At 42.1% G+C, this 27,490-nt stretch overlaps 1 protein-coding gene across 3 annotated transcripts in view; it reads right to left on the reverse strand.

Moving 5' to 3' along the window:
* The window catches only part of POR (cytochrome p450 oxidoreductase), a 109,522-nt gene that overhangs the window by 44,582 nt on the left and 37,450 nt on the right, over nucleotides 1-27,490 (reverse strand). For all 3 annotated transcript variants that reach the window (XM_089676590.1, XM_089676589.1, XM_089676588.1), the window contains exon 2: nucleotides 10,952-11,153. In XM_089676590.1, the coding sequence (XP_089532716.1) occupies nucleotides 10,952-11,139 (188 nt within the window). In that variant the 5' untranslated portion in view covers nucleotides 11,140-11,153. The remainder of the gene's footprint in view (nucleotides 1-10,951; nucleotides 11,154-27,490) is intronic.

The raw sequence follows: 27,490 nt of genomic DNA on the forward strand, positions 1-27,490 counted from the left end.
AAGCTTCAAGCGGCCAGTTTACATGTAGAAAACTCTGCAAATGATTTGCACCATTTGTTTTAAGTGAATTGACAGATCTGTCTCGCTGTTCCTCCAAAGCTTTGGCCACAAACACAGAAATATGAGATGTGCGTATAATCCCTGGTTAGCACTGTAGTCCCAGTTTGGCACTGCAAAAAACTATTTTTCATAGGCGAGCGAGCTAATGCAATTATGAATTTCAAAAAAAAAAGGAGATTTATCTTTAAACTTTCTACTGTAAACCATTGCTTTTTCCAATGCATTGCAGTTTTTAATAAAAAGGAAAAAAAAAACTCAAAACAGAAAGCTTGATTTAAGGAGACAAGATAGGGAAACTGAACAAAGCTGAAAATTGCACCTTGATTCTTAAAACCCATCTTGGATTTCCCACATCCCATAACACAGGTTCCCTTTTGTTAGACAGTTATCCTATTCTGCTCAAAAGTTCACATTTGTGCCTTCCCTGATGGGCCTCCTTACCCAGAAGGAATCCCTTAAACAAACATATTGCTGTAGTTTTGCTCAGCAGGAAAGCCAACAGTAGATCTGCAGACATGTGTCTCTGTAATACAAGTATGCTAGTGGTTAAAAAAAAAAAAAGTCACAATTGTGCTTATGCAAAAAACATTTCTTAAAAGCTGCGCAGACTTGCTTATTAGACATGTGCAAAACTTTATCAAGTTTCTCCAAGGTACTCATAGCTAAAAGTTAGACGTTAAAGGCTAACCCCACCTTTAAGACCAAGTTACACTCATATTTAGGGTGCAATATTCAACATCATGCGAAGGGCCCCCCCTAGTTTTGTGCTTGGGTGTAACTAACTTTTTACAATTTCAAGTTTTTTCTTGTTTAACTTTTTTTTTTTCCTATCACATAGGGGACAAAAAGTCCCCCTGTGATGATTTGACAGGGTCTCTTTAATGAGACATCCAGGGTCTAAAACAGTGTTTCTCAACCTTTTTTCAGTCAAGGTACCCTTTAAAATTATGGACAGTTCTGAGGCACCCTTTAAAATTATGAACAGTCTTGAGGCACCCCATTCTGAAATGTGAAAAAACTAGTCTAATAAATTTATATAACAAAAGAAACATCCACACATGTAGGACACCGAACATTAGCAGTGATTTATTCTTCCAAATCACACTTTTGCACACTGGTACTGACTAGTATTCCAAGATTTCTCTTCTCCCTCAGTTTTTCTCCATCACTGAGCTAATGTGACCCCAGCACTGATGGAGAGGGGCAGGAGAGGGTGAAACTAGGATGCTGTGCAGGCAACTGACATCTTCCTTATCAAGTGATGATGCCATTGGTTGTCAGGACGCTGGCAGCTAGAAGATCATAATGAAACAATGAAAACCCGGAACTTTGTGTAACGAAAAGGCAGGCTTTGGGCAATTTTTAGATATTTTGCCAAGGCACCCCTGAAGAAACCTCAAGGCACCCCAGGGTGCCTGGGCACCCTGGTTTAGCAAGGCTAGTCTAAAAGACCCTGGATGTCTCCTGCTCCACTGAATGTAATGCAATGCAGATCACACTGCATTACATTCTTTCCAGGCTAAACTGGCCAGGGAAACTGATATGGGGACCCAAAAGTGATGTCAAATTTGTCACTTTCCGGGTCAGCAACAACTAGGGGAGGAGTAGCAGATGGGCAAGTGAAGCCGGGGATAAAAGGCGGGGGGCTCCATTATCAGGAGTGTGTGGAAGCAATCGAACAGCAGCACAGATGCCCGAATGCTTCCACCTGACACAATCCCAGAAGGTGTGTAAAACATCCCGCTGTCAGGTCCATATGACATACGGAAGTGGCAGTGAATGGGTTAAACCTCCTCAACCCCCATCTCTGAGTGCCTAAGATACCATATCTTACTACAGGGATCTACCATGCTATAAAATTATATATGCAGCATTTATTATCAGCATACATTTAAGCAGACAAGTTACTGTCTTCAGGTAATCAAGACTAAAAGTTAGGTTCTTGCATTTGTGACCGATAGTCATCTTAAAGTGAAGCGAACCTTACAGATTTTACCATTCTATTCCAAAACCTATTCCAAGAAGAAAAAAAAAAAAAAAAAAAAAAAAAAAGCTTCTTGGCTGGAGATGAACTAAAGCCACTTGGAGGACCAGGCCTGTTTTGACACTTTTTGTTTACATGTAAAAATTGTTTTTCTGCTAAGAAATTATGTAAAACCACCCAAACATTATTATTTTTAAAGCAGAGGACCTAAAGAATAAAATTTTTGGTTTTGCTATTTTTTTATGTTGCACGATATTTGAACGGTGGTTTTTTCAAATGCAATTAAAAATAAATAAATACACCATAATACAATATAATACCCAACTGCAGTTAGTGGCATAACATAATCTTTAATATTTTACCAAACTACGGTACTTAATCTCTATAAGCGATGCTTTACAAGCCTTTACAGGTTACCGGTTTAGAGATACATGGGATGTCTGGTGCTAGAATTATTGCTCCTGCTCTTATGTCCGCGGCAATACCTCACATGTGTGGTGTGAGCGGCATTTACATCCCGATACGAGACGGACTTGTGTGTTCACCTTTACATGTGAGCACGGTGGGATGGGGTGCTTTAAATTTTTTTTCTATTATTATTTTATTTAAATATATTACATTTTAGATAATCTCTTTAATTTTTTTTTTTATATCACTTTAACCACTTCAAGTTCGGACACTTGTACCCCTTTCCAGTCCAGACCAATTTTCAGCTTTAAGCACTATCACACTTTGAGTGCCAATTACTCATTTTTTGCTTGGTTTTTGTTATAAAATTTTGCAAATACATAGCTTTTCTTCATAAATTTAGGCCAAAATGTGTTAAACTGTTTTGGGTTATTATTACCCCAAAAATGTAGCCGATCTTATTTAATCTGTGCGAAAGCTATAGAGTCTACCAACTATGGGATATATATTTGAAAATTGATCAGTTGAGATGCTGGTATGGCATACGGCAGTGATCATGATGCTGGTATGGGGTATGGTGATGATCAGGACATCAGCATGAGGTATGGTGGTGATCTGGACACTGGTATGGTAGTAGCCACAATGCTGTTATGGGGTATGGCGGTCATCAGGACGCTGGTATGGGGTATGGCGGTCATCAGGACGCTGGTATGGGGTATGGCGGTCATCAGGACGCTGGTATGGGGTATGGCGGTCATCAGGACGCTGGTATGGGGTATGGCGGTCATCAGGACGCTGGTATGGGGTATGGCGGTCATCAGGACGCTGGTATGGGGTATGGCGATCATCAGGACGCTGGTATGGCGGTCATCAGGACGCTGGTATGGCGGTCATCAGGACGCTGGTATGGGGTAGGGCGGTGATCAGGACGCTGGTATGGGGTAGGGCGGTGATCAGGACGCTGGTATGGGGTAGGGCGGTGATCAGGACGCTGGTATGGGGTAGAGCGGTGATCAGGACGCTGGTATGGGGTAGAGCGGTGATCAGGACGCTGGTATGGGGTAGAGCGGTGATCAGGACGCTGGTATGGGGTAGAGCGGTGATCAGGACGCTGGTATGGGGTAGAGCGGTGATCAGGACGCTGGTATGGGGTAGAGCGGTGATCAGGACGCTGGTATGGGGTAGAGCGGTGATCAGGACGCTGGTATGGGGTAGAGCGGTGATCAGGACGCTGGTATGGGGTACAGCGGTGATCAGGACGCTGGTATGGGGTACAGCGGTGATCAGGACGCTGGTATGGGGTACAGCGGTGATCAGGACGCTGGTATGGGGTACAGCGGTGATCAGGACGCTGGTATGGGGTACAGCGGTGATCAGGACGCTGGTATGGGGTAGAGCAGTGATCAGGGTGCTGGTATGGGGTATGGCAGTGATCAGGGTGCTGGGATGGGGTATGGCAGTGATCAGGGTGCTGGGATGGGGTATGGCAGTGATCAGGGTGCTGGTATGGGGTATGGCAGTGTCACAATATAGGTGCTCTGCCAGCCCCAATTATTAATTTCTTCCTTAATCCCATACTTAATCCCTTGTGCCCAAATAAAGTACATCCTTAATTAATTCCTTACGTTCTTGTGCCAAATGTTCCCTACGTTCTTGTGCCAAATGTTCCCAACTTCAATCAATGCATTTCCCCCCTGTCATCCTGCCAAATGTTCCCAAATTCAATCAATGTAATTCCTCGCTGTCATCCTGCTTTTAGTTTCCGAATTCAATTAATGCCTTTCCTCCCCTGAAATAATGCATTCCAACCCAAACTTTGTTAGACAACTTCCTCTGTGGTTTGTGTATTCCTTTGTGTATTCTAGCCCAAACTTCGTTAGCCACTTCCCCCCTTTCAGAATGACCGGCCCCCTGCTGTCTCTCCTCCTGCCTCGGCTATTTGAAGAGGCAGATGCCGGGCTCCCCGGTCAGTCTTTCTGCTGTGCAGCCATTGAGGGATCCCAGCTGCGCAGGGACCCTCGTGGCTAACTCCGCCAGAGACCCCCAGGATACGGGGGGACCCCACACACGCCAGCCTGCCTGAGACCCCCAGCCAAAGGGGGGAGACCGTATACGCCAGCCTGCCTGAGACCCCCAGCCAAAGGGGGGAGATCACACACGCCAGCCTGCCTGAGACCCAGCTAAGGGAGAGACCACACGCATACTCCGGACTCCAACAGATACCTGTGTCATACTATCTTGCCCCCTGGGAGACCGGGCACCCTGTTGGATCCGTGAGTACATGCTTCCCCTGTTTGCCTGAACGGTTCTTGAACTGTTCCTCTGCCTCACTGTTGGATTACAAACTGTCTGCACAGACTTTAACTTTCCCTTGGGGCTGGACTACAAGTGTTTTGGCACTCTCCTTACTATTCCCCTACTGGCGAGGTCACCCTCCCTGCAATCCCTCCATTGAGTGACTGTCATTTTGTGTCAATAAAGCTTTGTGTGTTTGCCATCCGCTTTGTGTGTTCTGTCCTGCCTACCCTCCGTCACAGGCAGTGATCAGGACATTGGTATGGGGTATGGCAGTGATCAGGACGCTGGTATGGGGTATGGCAGTGATCAGGATGCTGGTATGGCAGTGATCAGGACATGTATGGTGTGGTATGGTGCATGGGGGTGTTTTGTGTGCACTGGGACAGGTGATGGGGACTGGCTGCATAACTTATTATGGGCATTGTGGGGCAGTGATCAGGGACACATGGGGCACTAAACTGGGGCACTGGGGTGGCTTGCACTGCAGTGTGTGATTGTACAAGCGCAGCCTGACAGGCTTCCGTACACTCACACACTGCAAGATCACTTCTCCCTGCTCTCACACTGAAAGTAGAGAGAAGATATCTTTACTTTCAGTTTCATTGTTTACTATGCGACTGCTGTGATTGGTCACAGCAGTCACATGGCAAAACATCACATGATCGCCCAAACACAGCGGTAATGTGATCCGCTGTTTTCGGGCGACACACTGGTCGCCAGGCTCTAGGGTGTGCGCTCTGTAAGCCGCACACGAGCCATTGATGCAGGATGATGTTCCCATCTGTCGTCTATGTATAATGGGCGGAAGGGAAGAGGTTAATTGCTATCACAAGGAATGTAAACATCCAGTGACAGGAACATTTTACTGAGACATCTGGGGTCTAATTAGACCCCAGATGTCTCCTTTGCCCTTAAAAGCATCAGATCACACCCGGATCGGTGCAATCCGATGCCGTTCCAATTCAAAAATGGCTTGTTTACTTTCTGCAGAAATTGGAAGCAAAATACTGCTTTCTCATACCACAGAAAATAAATTAGGGAAAATTCAGTTCCCAATCACCAATATGGTAAGGTGGTGGAATCACCGACTTGAGTCCTGGGCTCTCAGGTGGATTGGGAAAGCCCAGAGAGGGACTGGATAGCAGTGGGGGGGGGGGAGAGAAATGGAAAATGACCCCTCCCAATGCACATAAAAGCAATCCAGTAGCTAATAGAATAATTTGAGACACTGTCATGGGAACAAGGTTTGCACCAAGCTTTGCAAACCTGTATATAGAAGATTGGGAACCTAGGAGTGTATGGCAGGATGGTAGACTTGGTACAAAGAAAGGGAAAGGGAAACTATTCATGGATGAGGACGGACGCAACTTAGAAACTGCATATAAATCTCCAATTTTGACTTTATTTCCACCACTCTGCAACATTGTATATATCAAGCATCCAGTGGCACAATCAGAAATAGTTTGCAATACACTTTTACACAATTTTAAGTTTTCAACTTTGTGTGAAAATTTACCCCACTGCGAACAGGACTAGTAGTGACAGCGTGACTAATTAATCATCTCTTTTTCTATTTATTTGAGTCAGCCATACATGGGTCAAAATTTCAAATTAACTTTCTTTTGAAAATTGTAATTTAAGAATTTTAGTTACCATTATGGTAGGTTTCAATAACTTGACTATCCTGCAGCTTGCTACTTCAGGTTAGTTCATACTTGACTGGAATGGAGTGGGTCTTCATCCCCAGCCCATACCCCCTTCTTGACCTGTGCCTGGTGGCGCTGGTAGGGATTGCTGCAGAGTTAGGGGCATACCTTGACTATCTCACAGCTATGTAACTATTGCTTGGGTCCAGTAGAGGTGCCTATATAGAGAACCTTGCATTCTCCCAGACACAATAAATAGTACCTTCACTATCTAAGTCAAAGTGTCTGCCTGTTATCGAGAACTGCAATGTGTTTGCGGGAAAACGCCAGCACTCCACTATGCTAAAAACAAACTTCATCACCTTCAAAAGTTGCATTAACAAACACCAATGTGGAAAATGAATGATGGTGGTGCAAAAGTGTCAAATTCAGTTGAATAGTGAGTGTTGCACCTACTGAGACAGCGCTGAGGGTGCATGCACCATGAAGCATTTTAAAGTACATCACTTTAGCATGCCTTAATGCTCTCTTTTTGATAGTGTTCTACATGTTTTGGGCACCTTAACTATGGTAAAGCAGACATTAAGGTGCACTAGAATGCAGCATTTTTTTGTTTATATATAAATGTGCTCTTTATAGCTGGCTATATTATATTTGACACACTGCAATCTATTTCATCTGCCTCCCACAGAAAGGAACAACATCTTCTATCCTTCTCCTAATAGGTATGGTGGAGCTCTCACTTTCCGCATGGAACTTAAGAGGCACAGCTTTGGAAGAAAAGACAGAGCCTAGTGCATGTCAGTGAACTATCTTAATATGTACTTCGTGCTAAAGATCTGGGAGCTGTGTAGTGATGTCTGAAAATTCACGTGCGTGTTGCTGAAGTAGTCCTGCATATGCCTTGTGAAAAGCCCTCATTGGTTTCACAGAACCATGTCCAAGTTCTAATGTTTTTATCTCAAATTGTATTTTACCACTGCAGGTAGAACCTGAATTTTCACACTGTTGGATGTATGGAGATTTATGTATGTTGGGTGGGGGAGGCAACCTATTAGGACTTTCCTTTTCACTAAGGGGTCATATTCTGGAATGGTGGCGTTAGAAATCATAGGTTATTAATTTTGGACTGATTTAACCTACACTGTTGTGGACAACATGTTTTGTGTTTGGAGGGTATATAAGCACTGCCTTTTGTTTTAATTTTAATTAGTCACAGATTTGCTCTGGTCTATGGTTATGCGTGGCCGTTGGCTTGCCTTTATCCGGCCCTTGGGGCACTGTTCCTCTGGCCGATACGAGACACTATTCCTCCTGCTAGAAATTCTGAAGGACCCTCTGCATACTGGTATATACCCTTTCAAGCAGACTTTGCAATAAATAGGGATATTTAGTTCACACATATTGCAATACATCTGGCCAACTGAGTCAAAGTAATCCCTCTATGACCAGCCCTACTCTGCTCTGCCTATGCAAATGCTACTGTGGACACAATGCTAACATAGGGGAAAAGACAAAGTGATGGAGAGCTACCAGGTCTATGTCTGGCTACTGACCCACAATACAACAAACAAGATATACCTGTGCTCAAATGCCAATAGCTAGTACATGCATTTATCTATCAGGTGCTAAAAGGGGTGCAACCACATATTAACACTAGAATTTTTTTTTTTTTTTTTTTTTTTTTACACTATTCCCACTGATAACACCAACTATCGTGCACTATTCATTCCTACTGACACCAATGATGGGGTACTATTCCTTCCACTGACGAGGTACGATTCTTCCTACTGTCAACGATGCGGTACGATTTTTAATACCAACACCAACGATGGAGTACTATTCTTTCTACTGACACAAACAATGGGGTAACATTCCTCCCACTGACACCAATGATGGGGTACTATTCCTTCCACTGACAATGATGGGGTACTATTCTTCCAACTGTCAGCAATGATGGGGTGCTATTCTTAATACCGACACCAACAATGGAGTAATATTCTTTCTACCGACACAAACAATGGGGTAACATTCCTCCAACTGACACCAACATCCAGCCCCCTAAGGTCTAAAGGACAGTAAACTGGCCCATTGTTTAGAGACAGATCTAATGGAAGCTTGTCTTAAAAGTGGTTGTAAAGGCTGAAGGTTTTTTCCTTCATGCATTCTATGCATGAAAGTAAAAAAACCTTCTGTGTGCAGCAGTGCCCCAAGCCTCCTCAATACTTACCTGAGCCCTATGAGATTCAGTGATGTGCATGACAGCCTCAGCTGTCACGGGTCTCTGCCTCCTCATTGGCTAAGACAACAAGTGGGAGCCATTGGCTCCCGCTGCTTTCAATCACAGCCAGTCAGCCAATGAGGAGGGGGGCAGGGCCAAGCCGCGTCTTTGTGTATGACTGGACACACGGAGCAGCGGGTGCAAGCAGCTTGCTGTGGGGGCACCCAACAGGATGGAGGGGCTAGGAGAGCCTGTGGGGGACTCGATAACAGGAGGATCCAGGCTGCTCTGTGCAAAACCACTACACACAGTAGGCAAGTATAGACATGTTTGATATTTAACAAAAAAAAAAAAAAAATTAACTTTTAGAATCACTTTAATATAAAACATTACTGTATTGTCAGTATTTTGTATGCTGCAGTATAATTACTGAAAAGCAACATTTTTTTTACTGAAATTGTAATTTATGTCATGGTTTAAAAAAAAAAAAAAGTTTTACTAAATATTTTGCAACTTTGTGAACTCAAGCTTCATGTACGAGTTTCTTTTCAAGCTATGAGGACACCTAGAGGATCTGTTTAGTTCCTGCCACACTAGTGAGAGTTTCATATAGTTTCAGTTACACCTCAAAATCTACTAATCTTACAGACATGATTCCACTTAAGGTAATGGACTATCTAGTGAAGGGCAATGTTCTGACTGGATGTATGGAAGGGGATTTACATGAGGAAAGGAGGAGTACATCAAAGCAGATTTCATGCAGAGTTCGGTTTTGGTGAAAGTATGTAACACCAATACACACTTGGGAATTTACACCTATTAGCATCTTACAGCCTAACTAACAGGAGCACTGATGCTTGATAACAAATGCAAGCTAAATAGGATGAAAACAAAATAAAATGAACAGCAGGATCTTCCAGTAAGGGCCAGTTAGTAGGGGTTATATCTCAGTTGGTAAATGCTGGAGTTAAAGCTTATCTCCAATTTTTCTGTGACTTTAAAATTGTTCTTTTGGACCAAGCTGCTCCAAATACACCGTTTTCTTCACCAAGTTCTGCACTAGCTCCATGCACTGCATGAACTCTGTAGCTTCAGTTACATACAGTACACAGCGTTGGCTTTTGGCTGTGAGACAGAGACTTCCCTTCTCACACCCAGAACAATATAGCCCCGGTCTTAGCAGTGCTCAGCCATTCATAGGCAGCTTTGTATTCTGTGAATGAATATAAAGCTTTCTTTGAATGGCTGAGGTGGAAAATGTGATTTCATCAGCCTGCCCTTCGCTGCCTATTACTCCTTACAATTTTAAGAAGGTGCCAATAATTTTGTCCAGTCCATTGTTAAGAGTTTTGCGTGCAATGTGTCAGATTTGGCTTTTTGTTTCTCCACTTTTTTTGTGTCATACCAATACAAAACAAAAGAAACAGACATGAGAATGCCTAAACTTTTGTAATTGCAACAACTTTCTGGGCGAAGTGGTGTATTATCTGACAGAAATGCAGGGGTGCCAATATGTTTGGCCATGACTCTACATTAAAGTGGTATTTTAGTACCACTTTAAGGAGTCCCATTGAAATAAATGGTAAACGCAAAATATAAAAGCCATGAATAAATGCAGTTTTGCTTTCATGTTGGGCCAGTTCGCTCACCCACATCCCTGTGTGATGTTTGTAAACAAACATCAGCTGAGGATCTGTCACTTTACAATGGTACCACTTAGCGCTGTAGTCACCAAAGAACAGGTTCTAGACTAGTTTGTTTACAAGCAGAAACTGGCCTGAAATCTGTCATTTAGAGGATGTAAAGCTACAGTTAAATGACAGATCCTCGGTTGCCATCTGTAAACAAACCATTCACTTTTAAAACATTAAATTGTACTGCTCATAATGTCACATGCAGCCTTCTATTAACTAAAAAGAGTGAAAATTAGACTTGAAAAGACCACACACACACACACACACACACACACACACACACACACACACACACACACACACACACACACACACACACACACACACACACCTGCTTCCACAGACTTCAATGGGGTAAACACATGAGTATGAGGTTTGTAAACTTACCGCTAGGTTTACTAAACTCCCAGTGAACCTTATTTTGCTGATCACTATGTAGGTGTGAAAGAGCTCTAAATTAGCAATAGAAACAATTTCAGTGGGACTAGAGAGTGTTGTGATGCTTATAATAACTCAGATTTTTTTTTGTCTTTACCCTAAGAAGCTTAAATTCTAAAAGAAAGGTACTTTCTTTGCCTAGTAATATATTTGTAGTCACTAACTTACATTGCCAAGCACAATTAATTATAAAAACACTTACACTGTAGGTTGAATTTTGGTGAATTCAACAGTCTCCTCTTTCTTCTTGCGGAAGAAGAACCAGTAGGTCAACAAGCCAACAATAAGTGAGAAAAGAAAAAGATCTGCCATACTAAACATGGTTTCCTCAGCAGAGCCTGTCCCCTCCTCTGCATGGCACGTGTCTTGGTTAGCACAGGAATCACCCATATTTATTTTGGACACTGAAAGAAGGAAAAAAAAAATAAGTCAGTAAACAAATATAACAATCTTGGCTTAGGGGGTCAAGAGGTACAGACACAGATTTAAATCAGAGCATTTGTACATCTTTGCATGCATACAGGCATTGATGACATTGCCCTTGCACTGTGATGCAACTCAAGGAAAAAAAAAAAAAAAAAAAAACACAAACACACATTGAACATACTGTTTAACCGTGACACTTACAACCTTTGAAGAGGATGGATAAGAGATCAAAAAAAGAGAAGTCTGGTCAACTTTCAGTAAATGTGGAAAATAGAAAGAGACACTGCACTAGTCTAGAGTTTACAGCAGGTTTTTGTCTGGCACATACAAAGTCAGTATCGCCTGTACAGTGGAGTCATTCAAGGATCTTATTACCTCATTAAGGTAACTTACATTCTTGTGTTACTTTATAGTGAACACTAAAGATTGTCTTGTATCAGAATCTGAGGGTGGGAAGAAGCAAACACATACAGGTACCGGTACCTAGGAACACCAAGACTTTCCTTGTCTGCTTTAAAACTACAGCACTTTGCCCCGCAGTCTGGACTGAAAGCATCAGCTTCAAGTTGGTGCAGAATTATTCTATGCTTTCAATAACCCCCCAAAAACACATATTAGTCCTAAATTTGTACAGCAAGGTATCTTAAAAATACTGTTGTGCTCACCCCAGCAATAAACGATCTATAAACACAATCACTGTCTCCCATGGACACACTCATCTTGGACCTTAACCCTAGGTTCACATCTGTGCAGGTGGTGCCGGTGTGGATCCGCATGAAAATCCCTGCGGCCGCACCACCCACACAGAGAAATGCGGACCCGCGGGCGGGTGCCATTAGTTTTCATGGCATGCCGCCTGCACTGGAAAACGCAACAGTACTGGGAACTGAGGTTCCCATGTGGGCTGCGTTTTCAAAAGAAGTGCAGGGACTTCTTCCCTGCGTGTCACAGGCATGGGAGTCCATTCAAATGAATGGGCTCTCGTGCCTGGGCAAAACGCGGCCCGCACGGCCGTATATATGTGAACCAGGGTTAAAGGTCTCTGGCCCTACGAGTTATAAAAAGTCTGTAGAGGGGGTTCCCTTCAAGACAGCTGGATTACCTGCAAATTGGCAAACAGGCTCACTTTCAATGTTGTTGTGATAGCGTAAGTACACATCCAGATAATATGCTCAAGAGAGAAAACTGAAAGACACAGTGCTCTCAGTTTTAAAAAAACTTTTATCCTAATTAACAACACACTCACATTTAGGCCTCATTCACACCATGGTGCAGAGACTAGTAGTGCAGCGAAATGAAAATTCTGGTGCCGAAACCAAAAATTCATCATGCACTTGGCCGAAAACCGAAATGGACAGTTTTTAAAAAAAATTTTTTTTCTTTTTAAAAATACGCTTTAATGATTTAAAAAACGCCACAGTATATGCCCCATTTTTTGTAAAATATGAAAGATGATGTTATGCCGAGTAAATAGATACCAAACATGTCATGCTTTAAAATTGTGCAAGCTCTTGGAATGCCGTCAAACTACGGTACTTAAATCTCCATGGGTGATGCTTTAAAAATTTCTACAGGTTACCAGTGTAAAGTTACGGAGGAGGTCTAGTGCGAGAATGATTAAGTGTTCTTGCATGGCAAGACCACTTAATGTTATCCCACATATATATTCTTATTATAGCCAAATTTACCACCCTAACTCCTTCCACAGTTTTTACACTACATAGACAGTAATATACCGATACGTGCGGATTGTTCCTGATTGGTGTGCTATTACTTTGTGGAACGTTTCGCCGAATGGTTCATGAAATATCTGCGTTTTTGTGGTGAAATTGGTGTCATAGGAATGAATGGTGGAATGTTCAAAACTAGAGTGGGAGCTGCCCACTCCAGTTGTAGACTACTGGTGGAGGCTACTACACTTCACACAATTTCCCTAGAAATTCTAGCTTTTCTAGTTTCTTTTGTTCTGAAGTCATGGCGATACCTCACATGTCTCGTTTGAACACAGTTTACATATGTGGGCGTGACCTACGTATTCGTTCACCACTACGTGCGAGCACAGGTGGACGGAGGAACTTTAAACTTTTTTTTTCTTTTTACACGGTCCCTTTACAAAAAAAATTGCAATAATTTTTATTCCGATCACAAGGAATGCACGCAGCCTTTGCGATAGAAAGAAGTAGTGACAGGTCCCCTTTATGGAAAGATATGGGGTCAATAAGACCCCACATCTCTCATCTACACTTTAAAGCATTAGATCCAAAGAGAAAACCATTGATCTAGTGCTTTAAAAAAAAAAAAAAGGCCTTGTTTACAAGACATCGGTCCTCTACAGGCATAGAGATGAGTGGAAGTCATCTTTCTTCCACTTATCTCTATGCCCAGAGTCAGGATCGTTCGGTGGTTTCTCAGGTAAGGCTGAAGACAACCGAGCGGCGGAAGGGAGGGTGGGCAGCGGTGAGGGGGCAGGGTTATTTTCGCTATCTGCATCAGTGCTTATTTTCATTTCGGCCAACAGCCAATAGGGGTGTTTTTGGACGAAACATTTTGGCCATTGAAATTTCAGGGCACCCCTAGCAGAGACATCAGTTTTTCTATATATGTTCTGCAAGGGCACAACAAAACCAATTGTTCTCCAAGTGCCCTGTGCATACCACAACACTAGTATCACATGCAGATTTTTTATGTGCAGGAATCTGTATAACACTCACTGAAACGTGCATGAAAACTGATGTCTCCGCAAGTGAAGTCTGCATGTCATTTTCCATCAGTTTTTCTGCACATATGGCGTGAACGAGGCCTAAAACTTGTACAGATGGCTCATCTGCATGATATTTCTATCCCCTGCTTCTGGAGTGCACTCTCTCCATAGTTTCACTGAGAGCTTTTTATGCTCCACCATATGCATTACATCATGGGTTGACTTTGTCATGGTTCTGGATGGTGATGGTGTTATGGAACACCATCTCACATTATTTGGAGTGCAATTTAAGAAAGACTACCACTTCAATGGACTTGTAATGTAAACTTATGACATAAAAACTGAATAAAGTCCAAAAGTGGTTGTAAAGGCTTAAGGTTATGTTACCTTCTTGCATTCTATGCATGAAGGTAAAAAACCTTCTGTGTTCAGCAACCCCCAGCCCCCTATAATACTCACCTAGGCCACTCTTGATCCAGCGATGGGCTCTGGAGTCCTGGCTATCCCGGGACTCCCTCTTCTCACTGGCTCCTGCTGCTGTCAATCACAGCCAGTGAGCTAAGGAACACAGAGAGAGAGGGTGGGGCCGAGCCATAGCTCTGTGTGTGAATAGACACATAGCAGCAGGCGCCCCCATAGCAAGCTGCTTGCTGTAGGGGCACCCGACAGGAGGGTAGAACCAGGAGAGCCTGTGGGGGGCCCGAGAAGAGGAGGATCAGGGCTGCTCTATGCAAAACCACTGCACACAGCAGGTACGTGTAGACGTTTGTTTGTTTTTTTTTAAGGAAAAAAAAAATTCTGCCTTTATAATCACTTTAACCGCTTGCCGCCCTGCCACTGTGTATATACGTGTGCAGGGCGGCAGTGGAGCGCAAAACCACGTTTAAAAAACGGGTTCCGCGCTCCCGACACTTTCGCCGGCAGGGGGCGCGCGCGCTCCCGCCGACCCGCGGGTGACACTATTTGATCCAGGAAGGATCAATCCTTAGATTTCAGCCAGTGATTTCTGGCTGAAATCACATGATCGGTCCCTGTCCTATCCTGTCCTGTGTTGACATACACAGGGCAGGATATGATGTCATTCTTCTCTGCCTGGACACATTCCGTTCCAGACAGAGAAGAAGACATCCAAAAAGTGAGTACACAAGCACTACACTACAGTTAGAACACTCTAGGACACATTTAACCCCCTGATCGCCCCCCCCCCTCCAGTTAACCCTTCACTGCCCTGTCACCAGTGTTACTGATCAGTGAAGCAATTTTTACTGATCAGTGTCGCTGGCGACTTCCGATAGAGTTAGCGCCCCTCCCAGATAGCGCCAGATTGCCCGCCAGTACACCAGTAATCCCGTTTAACCCCTTGATCGCCCCCCCCCTCCAGTTAAACCCTTCACTGCCTGTCACCCAGTGTCACTGATCAGTGAACCAATTTTTACTGATCACTGTATCAGTGTCGCTGGCGACTTCCGATAGAGTTAGCGCCCCTCCCAGATAGCGCCAGATTGCCCGCCAGTACACCAGTAATCCCGTTTAACCCCTTGATCGCCCCCCCCCCCCAGTTAAACCCTTCACTGCCCTGTCACCCAGTGTCACTGATCAGTGAACCAATTTTTACTGATCACTGTATCAGTGTCGCTGGCGACTTCCGATAGAGTTAGCGCCCCTCCCAGATAGCGCCAGTTTGCCCGCCAGTACACCAGTAATCCCGTTTAATCCCTTGATCGCCCCCCCCCCCCAGTTAACCCCTGCACTGCCCTGTCACCAGTGTCACTGATCAGTGAACCAATTTTTACTGATCACTGTATCAGTGTTGCTGGCAACTTCCGATAGAGTTAGCGCCCCTCCCAGATAGCGCCAGATTGCCCGCCAGTACACCAGTAATCCCGTTTAACCCCTTGATCGCCCCCCCCCAGTTAACCCCTTCACTGCCCTGTCACCAGTGTCACTGATCAGTGAACCGATTTTTACTGATCACTGTATCAGTGTCGCTGGCGACTTCCGATAGTGTTAGCGCCCCTCCCAGATAGCGCCAGTTTGCCCGCTAGTGCACCAGAAATCCCATTTAACCCCTTGATCGCCCACCCCCAGTTAACCCCTTCACTGCCCTGTCACCAGTGTCATTGATTACAGTGAACAGATTTTTACTGATCACTGTATTAGTGTCACTGGTGACTTCCGATAGTGTTAGCGCCCCTCCTAGATAGCGCCAGTTTGCCCGCTAATGCACGGGATTTTTTTTACCAAAAACATGTAGCAGAATACATTTTGGCTTAAATTTATGACTAACTTTGAGTTTACGATATATTTTGTATAGCTGAAAGTAGAAAATATTGTTTTTTTTCAAAATTTTTGTGTTTTTTTTGTTTATAGCGCAAAAAATAAAAAGCGCACAGGTGATCAAATACCACCAAAAGAAATCTATTTGTGTGAAAAAAAGGACGTAAATTTCGTTTGGGTACAGCATTGCATGACCGTGCAATTATCATTTGAATTAGTGCAGCGCTGTATAGCAAAAAAAGGCATAAATTACAGCATCTATACGATAGTTTGTAGACGCTATAACTTTCACACAAAGCAATCAATATACACTTATTGGGATTTTTTTTTACCAAAAACATGTAGCAGAATACATTTTGGCTTAAATTTATGACTAACTTTGAGTTTACGATATATTTTTTATAGCTGAAAGTAGAAAATACTGGTTTTTTTCAGAATTTTCGTGGTTTTTTTGTTTATAGCGCAAAAAATAAAAAGCGCACAGGTGATCAAATACCACCAAAAGAAAGCTCTATTTGTGTGAAAAAAAGGACGTAAATTGTGTTTGGGTATAGCATTGCATGACCGCGCAATTATCATTTGAATTAGTGCAGCGCCAAACAGCAAAAAAAGGCCTGGTCATTAAGGGGGGTAAATCCTCTGGGGCTCAAGTGGTTAAAGTATGCACGATTCTTTTTATTTGCTTGACTTTTTTTTGATAATAGATTTACATTCATGCCTTATTTTTCCCATAGCGTTATTTTAGAATTTTGCAGTGCAGTACATTTTGTTTTATGCATAGTAAGACAGCAAAAACTTGTATTCAAAGTGACTTCCCATACATTATACATATTTATCATACATCACATTGCCATTCAAGTGGCACTAAAAACTCTGGTTCCCCGCCAAAAAAAAATTTCAAATACATATCCTCAACTCAAAAAACTAGTTTCTATTGCTCTCAGCCTCCACCAAATTCCTATTTGTTTGTCGCTGTGATCTGAGTTCCTGTTAGTAAGTGGCCATGTCTTTTCTCCATGGTCTCACTACATACAAAGTCGGCACCCTCTCTTGCTCATTTTCAAGATGGACTAGCGGCTATAGGATTTGTAGTGTGCAGAGGTTGTACACATGACTGCAACTAAAGTGCACTGCTCGTTTCAAACAAATGGAAGTGAAGGGGAAAAGAGGGGATTAGGTGGACGTTACAAGGAGGCAGAAAAAACACAGTAAACAATTTCATGATAAACAGATTACAGGGCCATTAAGGAGTGGATGTGTATATAATTATGTTAGGAGAAGGATATTGTTTAGCTTCACTTTAATATTTTTCCAAGTTAAACAGTGTAGCTGGGCACAACTGTAGTGGCTATGGCATCCATCTTGCAATTCAAAAAACAACAAAAAAAAAAAATCAGGGGTTTACAATCTATTGGAACCACAGAATCTTTTTTTTGCTAATGCGAATGATCTTGTGCTCTGCTAAAGAAACAGATGACAAAATAAAACCATACATTTTACAGATCTCATTTCAAACCCAAGGATGATGGTACGGTAGTACCCAGGATATATGAAAGCTACATGGTAAACTGTAAAACTGTACTGTAAATCATGACACATGCAGAGTATGTCCAAGTTCAAGGTTACCTTGATATTTATCAAAAAAAAAAAAGTAATACATGGAGTCATTTTCTGGGACAAAGGTCATAGTGCAGTTCTAGTGAGGGGTAAAAAAAAAAAAAAAAAAGCCACAATCTCCAGTTGGATTCTAACAAGGACATATTATAGCACTGTCATTTGCCACTGCATAGTGCATAGTTAAGCAACTTGAATAAAAGTGGCTTACAACATGGGAAGATAATGAGTTTCATTCATCGCCTACATGCTGATAAGCAAATTAAGCTCTAAGGAAACTAGGGACATGTTTATTCTTTGCTGTCTTGAACCCGTCTAATCTATCCCCAACATACGGTTATTTTACAGGTTTAAAACTGCAGAGACCTGGATTCCAAAGTTACCTGAGTTACTGATTTCTAGTGACTTTTTGGACATCTTTCCAATGCTTTCCTACCAAGAGAGGTCCAGCAGAAGCAACGAGTAGTCAGTGGACCTTTGCAGTAAGCCCTCATGCACACTTCACGTTTTGCCAACACTGGTAACGTTAGCTGTGTCAAGTCACGTTAGTGTTTTTTGTATTAGCGTTCAGCGGCATTTTCCCACGTCTTTTAGCCTTTTTTTTTATCAAAAAAAACCAAAAACCTTTTTTTGGTAAAAAAAAATCCAAAAACGACAGTTTGCAACATTTTACCGCACTAGTTTTGCGTTTTTTTTCCAGCCAAAAAATGTTGATTACAGTCTATGTTTGCATGGACACTAAGGGAGAAAATCAATAAAACGCAATATTAAGGATTCCTTCACATTGCCTGCACACTAAGTGTTCTGTTTTAGCGAGCAGACAGGTGGCGTTTACCTGCAGTGATGGAGCCTGCAGTGATGGAGCTAGTGCAATGTTGGGTTTCAGCTTTTTTTAAGGGTCGGTTCACACCAGGCATGCATCTGAATCGCACAGAATGCTCTGCACATTCCTCTGATGCTCTACATTTGCAATCTGCAGCGGATGTTAATAAAAAGTTAACACCCCTAACACAGGCTGCAAACGCAATGCGTTTGCCTGCACCAGATCCCATGGTCCTTTTGTACCATATGATCTGGTTGCAGTGCGTTTTAAAAAGTACTTTTGGTCTGGAGCAGTGTGATTTTAGCCTATTCAAAATGAAATCGCACTGCACTGAACAGCATATGAATTGTACAGGAACATATGAATTGTACACAGAGCATTCCTATGCGATTCAGATGTAGGCATGGTGTGAACTGGCCCCTTAAACTTTATATGAAGTGCACTTCATCCATGTGTCTGCAGGTGTGTTGTGTGGCAGTGTAGCAACATGCAAAGCCATTCAATGTGCTGTGTAAAAATGCGGAGTGCCTGCATTTTTCTGCACAGCAATGCACATCACGCCAGCGTTGTGGTGTGAACAGGGGACACAAAAAACAATTCACTTCTTTGTACCCTTAGGGCTGGGTTTACACCACAGAAACAGAATCCGGATGCATTCCGGTTGCATTTCTGCATGCAAGTTTCATTCATGATGTGTTGCAGTGCGTTTTTGATGCGTTACATGCATTTCCCCCCCTTTTCTTCATCTTAAATAGGGACGTGCATTCCAGGGCGTTTTTGCTGCATTTTAGGTGCATTCCAGTGCGGTTTTTTTTATGTGATTTTTTTCCACGTTCCAATACAGTTCTGTGCAGAGAAAATGCTGCGTGTTCTACTTTTTTCTCCTGCAGTGGAACTGACTGCACTGGTGTACAGTATGCCATTGGAACCAACACAACCTATTGCCCCATGTGTTTTTGAGGCAGACTGCATCTGGTGTGAAGCAACCCTTAAGATGACTGCCGTTTATACACGGTTTATCGCTGCACATAGTGTGAAAGGGCCCTTAGGTCAGGTCAGTGCAGCACAAAGTAAGCTCAAGCAGCATAAGCAATAGTATTCAGCTTGGGGGTGAATTGGCACAAAAAGCACACAATATATACCGGTACACATTTATCATGCTGCTAAATAAAATCAATATTCAGGCTTTGCATCATACCTTGTGTTTGCCCAAACTAAAAATGGTTTTGATTTCATGTATTCCACCCCCATTCTATGGCAATAATGAGTTTGCTGTTTCTAAGGATGCTCACGTAAACAGTTTTACAAGAACTACTGAGTCATGCTACAGCTTTCTTAGAAAAAGAAGGAAGGAAATCACACTCCATCCCACATGGTTTTCTGGTGAATCTCATTGAGAAAGATGTGATTTTAGTATGGCAGCATTACTCAGCAGAGAATAAAAAGACAAATATCAGCATGATCTCAGGAAGACTGAAGTGTCGATATACAAGTTGGCTATGCTAGAGACAAAAGTTGTGCTAAAAGGATTTTTACAGCTTTAAAAATGCTTTTAAATTTCAGTATACAGTTGTGCTCAAAAGTTTTTATACCCTGGCCGATATTGCGAAATTTTGGCATTGATATTGAAAATATGATTGATCATGCCAAAAAATGCTCTTTTATTGAAGGATGATGATCATATGAAGCCATTTATTATCAAATAGTTGTTTTGATATTGAAAATATGACTGATTATGTCCTAAGGATTTTCCATCCTTATAAAGTTCCATTACCTTGTTACGCAGGACTTTTGACAGTTCTTTTCTGATCCCCATGGCTCAGTATCCAGCCTAGTCAATGCTTTCACGTAAGAGCTAACAAACTCATTGACTATTTATACACTGACACTAATTGCAGTTTAAAAAGCCACAGATGTGGGACATTAACCTCTAATTGGCATTTTAACCCGTGTGTGTCACCTTGTGTGTCTGTACCAACGCCAAACATTCCAGGGTATCTAAACTTTTGATCATGGCCATTTGGGTGATTCTGTTATCATTATGATTTAACCATTAGCCGCCCGGCCAATGGCCGTTTGGCGGCTTCAAAAGTGCTTCGGCATTCCGGGTGCACGCCATTTGCCGTGCTCCCGCACATGCGCAGTTTGCGCTAATGCAGAGCCGTGCAGCGGCGCGATCTGTCACCGGCCGTGTACCTCGGACACGGCGAATGACAGATCTGAGTACCAGCCCCCGTTGCTGGTACCATGTGACCTGCTGTGACCAATCACAGCAGGTCACATGACAGTTGTATACAATGGATGGCTTCATTCATGCCATCCATTGTATACTAGTGCCTAGCTGTGAATGGTCACAGCTAATCACATGCACATGTCATGTGATTAGCTGTGACCAAATCTCAGCTAAGCACAAAAAAAAAAAAAAAAACCTGAATGAATCGATTTCATTCAGGTAAATGCTTGCTTATAGCAAAGTAATTCTTTGCTATAAGCAAATTGTGTAAAAAAAAAAAAAAAATACTGATCACTTCCCCAAAGTAGTACAATGTTACTATGGTAACATTGTACTACTTTGGTCATAGTAAAATATGAAAAAAAATCTTAAAAAAAAATAAAAACAAATGTAATAAAAAATTAAAAAAAATATATATATATATATTTTTTTTTTTTCATACTGTCACCAGTCAGTGTCCCTGTTCACCACCATGCCAGTTATATGATGACGCTGTACTGCACTGGTGACAGAATGTAAAAAAAAAAAAAAAATAGTGAAAATAATTTTTTTAATTTTTTCATTTTCCGAAAAATGACAAAAAAAATACAACTTCAAAAAACTCGCCATGCCTCTTATGAAGTACGTCGGACTGTCTACTCTGCAAAAAGGGGTAATTTGTGGGATATCTGTACTGTTCTGACATTCTTGGACCTCAAGAAATTAGATTGGCTGTCAGTACTTCAGGATTGATCAATATTCAGATATATACCAAAGTTTGTGAACTCTATAACTTTCCTACAAACTAAAAAATACATCCTAATTTGGGTTATTTTCACCAAAGACATGTAGCAGAATACATCTCGGCCTAAATTTATGAAGAACAATTATTTATTTGTAAACTTTTATAACAGAAACAAAGAAAAACGTGTTGTTTTTCAAAATTTTCAGTCTTTTTTTGCTAATTTAGCAAAAAATAAAAACCCCAGCGGTGATTAAATGCCACCAAAAGAAAGCTCTAGTTGTGTGAAGAAAATGATAAAATTTTAGTTTGGGTACAATGTTGTATGACCGCGCAATTGTCATTCAAAGTGTGAGAGCGCTGAAACGTGAAAAATGGCCTGGGCAGGAAGGTGTAAAATTGCACGGTATTGAATTGGTTAAAAAGGAGCCAAACAACTATTTGATAATAAATGGCTTCATATGATCATCATCCTTCAATAAAAGAGCATTTTTTGGCATGATCAGTCATATTTTCAATATCAATGCCAAAATTTCACAATTTCTGCCAGGGAGAAAACTTTTGAGCACAACTGTATGTGAATGAATTGGTAATATATCAACTCCATGGAGATTTAAAAGCCCCGGGAGGTGTTGGGGAAGCACCAATTATAAAAATACTATAGTTGACTAAGGCTACTTTCACACTGATCAGCCACGAAAAGGCATGTGCTTTTTTGCCATGTTTTTTACAGGATATGTGACTAAAAACTGCACCAAAAGCGCAACATGGGTGCGTTTGTGTTGGTTTTCTATTGATTTGAATGGGGAGGTGTGGTTTTTTTTTACTGCACCAAAAATGCAGCAAGCAGGATTTTTAAAAAATTAACCGGACCTGCAACAGAACAGTGTAAATAATTCCATAGGAATACATGGTCACATGCAAAAGCAGAAGAAAAACGGATCAGTGTTAACCTAGGATCACACCTAAGCGTTTTTTGCATAGTTTTGCAGAAATGCAGTACAGTCCATTTAACATGATTTCCTATGGGACATGTTCACATCTGAGTGTTTTCACCCGATGCATTTTTTGGAAAGGGTCAGGGACTTTTTTGAACGCAAAAAGTTGTGTTTTTGGTTCTATAGACTTCAATGGAAATGCTGCAGAAGAGCATGTATTGAGTTTTTGCTGCATTTTTGCCATGTTTTTGATGCGCTTTAAATCTGCCTAGCAAAAAAAAAAAAATAAAAAAAAAAGGAAAAAAAAAAAAAAAAAGAAACAAAAAGAAAAGGGGCACGCATCAAAAATGCAGCAAAAACACAAGTGCAAAAATGCAACAAAAAAACACAATGCAGAAACAGCTCAAATGCGATCTGCATAGGTGTGAACCTAGACTAAAAGAAACCTAATGCAGGAAGTGCATGGATCTACCGTAAAACCACCGAGGGAGTGTATAAAGCTACCGTGATCCACCGAGGGAGAGTATAAATCTACCGTGATCCACCGAGGGAGTGTATAAATCTACCGTGAACCACCGAGGGAGTGTGTGGATCTACCGTGAACCACCGAGGGAGTGTGTGGATCTACCGTGAACCACCGAGGGAGTGTGTGGATCTACCGTGAACCACCGAGGGAGTGTGTGGATCTACCGTGAACCACCGAGGGAGTGTGTGGATCTACCGTGAACCACCGAGGGAGTGTGTGGACCTACCGTGAACCACCGAGGGAGTGTGTGGATCTACCGTGAACCACCGAGGGAGTGTGTGGATCTACCGTGAACCACCGAGGGAGTGTATAAATCTACCGTGAACCACCGAGGGAGTGTATGGATCTACCGTGAACCACCGAGGGAGTGTGTGGATCTACCGTGAACCACCGAGGGAGTGTGTGGATCTACCGTGAACCACCGAGGGAGTGTATGGATCTACTGTGAACCAGCAAGGTAACCCTTTACCTGCTCACATTTTTGGGAACACTACTGATTTCAATGAATTTCAGTTTGTTAAAAATAATGTGCATAAAATTGGTAGGTTTCTTGAACACATATGCCTTCTGCTTAGTATAGACTCTGCACTCCTCCAAGCACTGCTCTGTATCCATCCAAGGTATACTGGTAAAGGTCCCTTTTACAGGACCACTTAATGGAAGAAACAAACATTTTATAAAAGCTTACACTAAAAATTTAAATGAATACAGTGGCTACAGGTAAAAAGTATTTTCAAAAGATCTGTAAAATGACAGCCTTTATATTTTGCTTTCAGATCCCTCACCATTCACAGTAACTGCTGTTGGAAACAATTTGCTAGGACTTTGATTTGTTCACAATATAAGAGCTTGATTTCCGGTACTTCTGTCCTGTACCACAGTTAGGCGGGTCTATCTTGCACTGCCTTTACCCTAGAGAAATCTGTAAAGAAGGTTATGCCGCCATGCACTGAGATGACACAGCACTACCCTCCACTGCTTTGCCAAGATGAACCAGCTGGTGATAAAGCAAACTATAACAGGCAAAGTAACAAGCTGTTGCCGAGTAGGAGCCATGTGCATTCTTTAGCTACTTTTCCACTGATCTGATGCAAAAACACAGCAAAAACGCACAGGCGTTTTTACAGCGCTTTGAGCGTTTTTAAAGGACACGCAACTGAAAAACTGCACCAAAAACGCTTCTCAGAAGCGCTTTCCATCGATTTCAATGGGAAGAGGCGTTTTTTTTTTTAACTCACCAAACATGTCCCAAAGATGCTGCAATCAGGAGTTTTTACACCGCCCCGCAAGCACAACGCCTCAGTGTGAAAACATACATAGATATACATTCACATACATAGGGAAGCATTTTTCTCAAGATTTTCAGACGCTTTTTTTTTTTTTAACGCAAAAACGCTTTGAAAAACTCCTCAGTGTGAAAGTAGCCTCTCTTTCCCTATGCTCCCTTCACCCCCTAGACTGCCTCAAAAATCAAGGTTCAACTTTCTGAAAGTCAAACATTTCTCCCTACCTAGACACAGTAATCAGAGAAGGGATTGAATATTTGGGCACTGAGCAGCAAATTGTAGGTGGTAGGGAGGACAAGGCTGCTGAATAAAGAACATGGTAATTTTCCTAGTAAGACAATATCAAAACTTCAGCTACAAGGCAAACCTGTGGCTTTACCAAAAGTATGTTACTGCAACAAAGGAACCTTGAGGAGGCAAGCTCTCCATACATAAAACCAGAGTACCTTGGCATTCTGGACAACAACCTGACAGCGCTGAATCAGATAATCATTTCACGCTTGGCTTTAAATGATTTTGAGCCGAGAGGACATAACACACTTGGTAACCCTACAACCCCATTATCATAGCCATTAGTAACAAAATGGAGGTCACTTTCAAAAATGATAAAAACAGTGAGAACAGGTTGAGTGGAACACACACACCCCATTAGCTTTGCAGGCACTTTAAATAAAAGCTAGTTTAGGCCGTTTGTTATGGAGATATGCATGCAGAATCTTATCAGATGTCAAACAGGTACAGCCACACACCCACATGTCTATCCGGATTAGGTGTATGGGACATGAAGAGCTGTTTACAAAAAACATTCATCTTCATCTAATAAATGTCTCAGAAATCTACAGTTTTTCATCATGATCACAGATCATAAAATCCAGTCAGCATTCTTTTTTTGAAAATATATTTATTTACAAATTTCCAATTAAACGGATGACTGATCTGTTAGGGTAAATTTAGATGTGTGTCTAAACCTTCCTTTCCTTTGAAGTCCAATCCGCATTCGGATCAAACTGCAAAGGGTACTGAAAGGCAGTGAGGAAACGATTTGACACCTCCTCACAGGAGGTTTTAACCCCATTTTTGCCAACAAACGTACAACTGCATGTGGTTGCGGGGCAACTGTGGTGGTTGCGGGGCAACTGCGATGCTTCCCCATTTAAATGAATGTGCAGTATTTGGCAGGCTTGCTACATGCACAGTGGCTAAATGGTTAGCACTTCCGCCTGGCAGTACTCGGGTTGGTGGTTCGAATCCCAGCCAAGGCACCACCTGCCTGGAGTTTGCATGTTCTCCCTGTGCCTGCATGGGTTTCCTAAGGGTACTCCAGTTTCCTCCCACACTCCAAAGACATGCTGGTAGGTGAACTGGCTCCTGTCGAAATTGTCCCTAGTATGTGTATGTTTCAATGTGAGTTAGGGACCTTAGATTGTACACCCCTTGAGGGTTAGGGACTGATGTGAATGTACAATATACAGTGGGAATCAAAAGTTTGGGCACCCCAGCTAAAAATTTGTATTAATGTGCATAAAGAAGCCAAGGAAAGATGGAAAAATCTCCAAAAGGCATCAAATTACAGATTAGACATTCTTAGAATATGTCAACAAAAGTTAGATTTTATTTCCATCATTTACACTTTCAAAATAACAGAAAACAAAAAAATGGTGTCTGCAAAAGTTTGGGCACCCTGCAGAATTTATAGCATGCACTGCCCCCTTTGCAAAGCTGAGACCTGCCAGTGGTCATGGATTGTTCTCAATCATCATCTGGGAAGACCAGGTGATGTCAATCTCAAAGGTTTTAAATGCCCAGACTCATCTGACCTTGCCCCAACAATCAGCACCATGGGTTCTTCTAAGCAGTTGTCTAGAAAACTGAAACTGAAAATAGTTGACGCTCACAAAGCTGGAGAAGGCTATAAGAAGATAGCAAAGCGTTTTCAGATGTCAATATCCTCTGTTCGGAATGTAATTAAGAAATGGCAGTCATCAGGAACAGTGGAAGTTAAAGCAAGATCTGGAAGACCAAGAAAAATATCAGAGAGAACAGCTCGCAGGATTGTGAGAAAAACAATTCAAAACCCACGTTTGACTGCACGATCCCTCCAGAAAGATCTGGCAGACACTGGAGTTGTGGTACACTATTCCACTATAAAGAGATACGTGTACAAATATGGTCTTCATGGAAGAGTCATCAGAAGAAAACCTCTTCTACGTCCTCACCACAAAAATCATCGTTTGAACTTTGCAAATGAACATATAGACAAGCCTGATGCATTTTGGAAACAAGTTCTGTGGACCGATGAGGTTAAAATTGAACTTTTTGGCCGGAATGAGCAAAGCTATGTTTGGAGAAGAAGGGGCACAGAATTTAATGAAAAGAACCTCTGTCCAACTGTTAAGCATGGGGTTGGATCAATCATGCTTTGGGGTTGTGTTGCAGCCAGTGGCACAGGGAACATCTCACGAGTAGAAGGAAAAATGGATTCAATAAAATTTCAGCAAATTTTGGATGGTAACTTGATGCCATCTGTGAAAAAGCTGAAGTTAAAGAGAGAATGGCTTCTACAAATGGATAATGATCCTAAACACACCTCGAAATCCACGGGGGATTACATCAAGAGGCGTAAACTGAAGGTTTTGCCATGGCCTTCACAATCTCCTGACCTCAACATAATTGAAAATCTATGGATAGACCTTAAAAGAGCAGTGCGTGACAGACAGCCCAGAAATCTCAAAGAACTGGAAGACTTTGAGGTATCTTTGCCCATTCTTCCTTACAAAACAAGAATTGAAAGACTCTTGGCTGGCTACAAAAAGCGTTTACAAGCTGTGATACTTGCCAAAGGGGTAAGTACAAGATATTAACTCTGCAGGGTGCCCAAACTTTTGCAGACGCCATTTTTTTGTTTTCTGTTATTTTGAAAGTGTAAATGATGGAAATAAAATCTAACTTTTGTTGACATATTATAAGAATGTCTAATCTGTAATTTGATGCCTTTTGGAGATTTTTCCATCTTTCCTTGGCTTCTTTATGTACATTAATACAAATTTTTAGCTGGGGTGCTCAAACTTTCGATCCCCACTGTATATGTAAAGTGCTGCGTAAATGGACGGCGCTATATAAGTACCTGAAATAAATAAATATATGTCGGGTAAACTTTGCCATGGTCACGATGTTTCACGCCCTCCATCCGCTGCCT

Source organism: Staurois parvus, unplaced genomic scaffold, assembly GCF_062004578.1.
Source record: "Staurois parvus isolate SC_StPar_1 unplaced genomic scaffold, SC_StPar_1.0 ptg000172l, whole genome shotgun sequence".
In the NCBI taxonomy this organism is placed as follows: Eukaryota; Metazoa; Chordata; class Amphibia; order Anura; family Ranidae; genus Staurois; species Staurois parvus.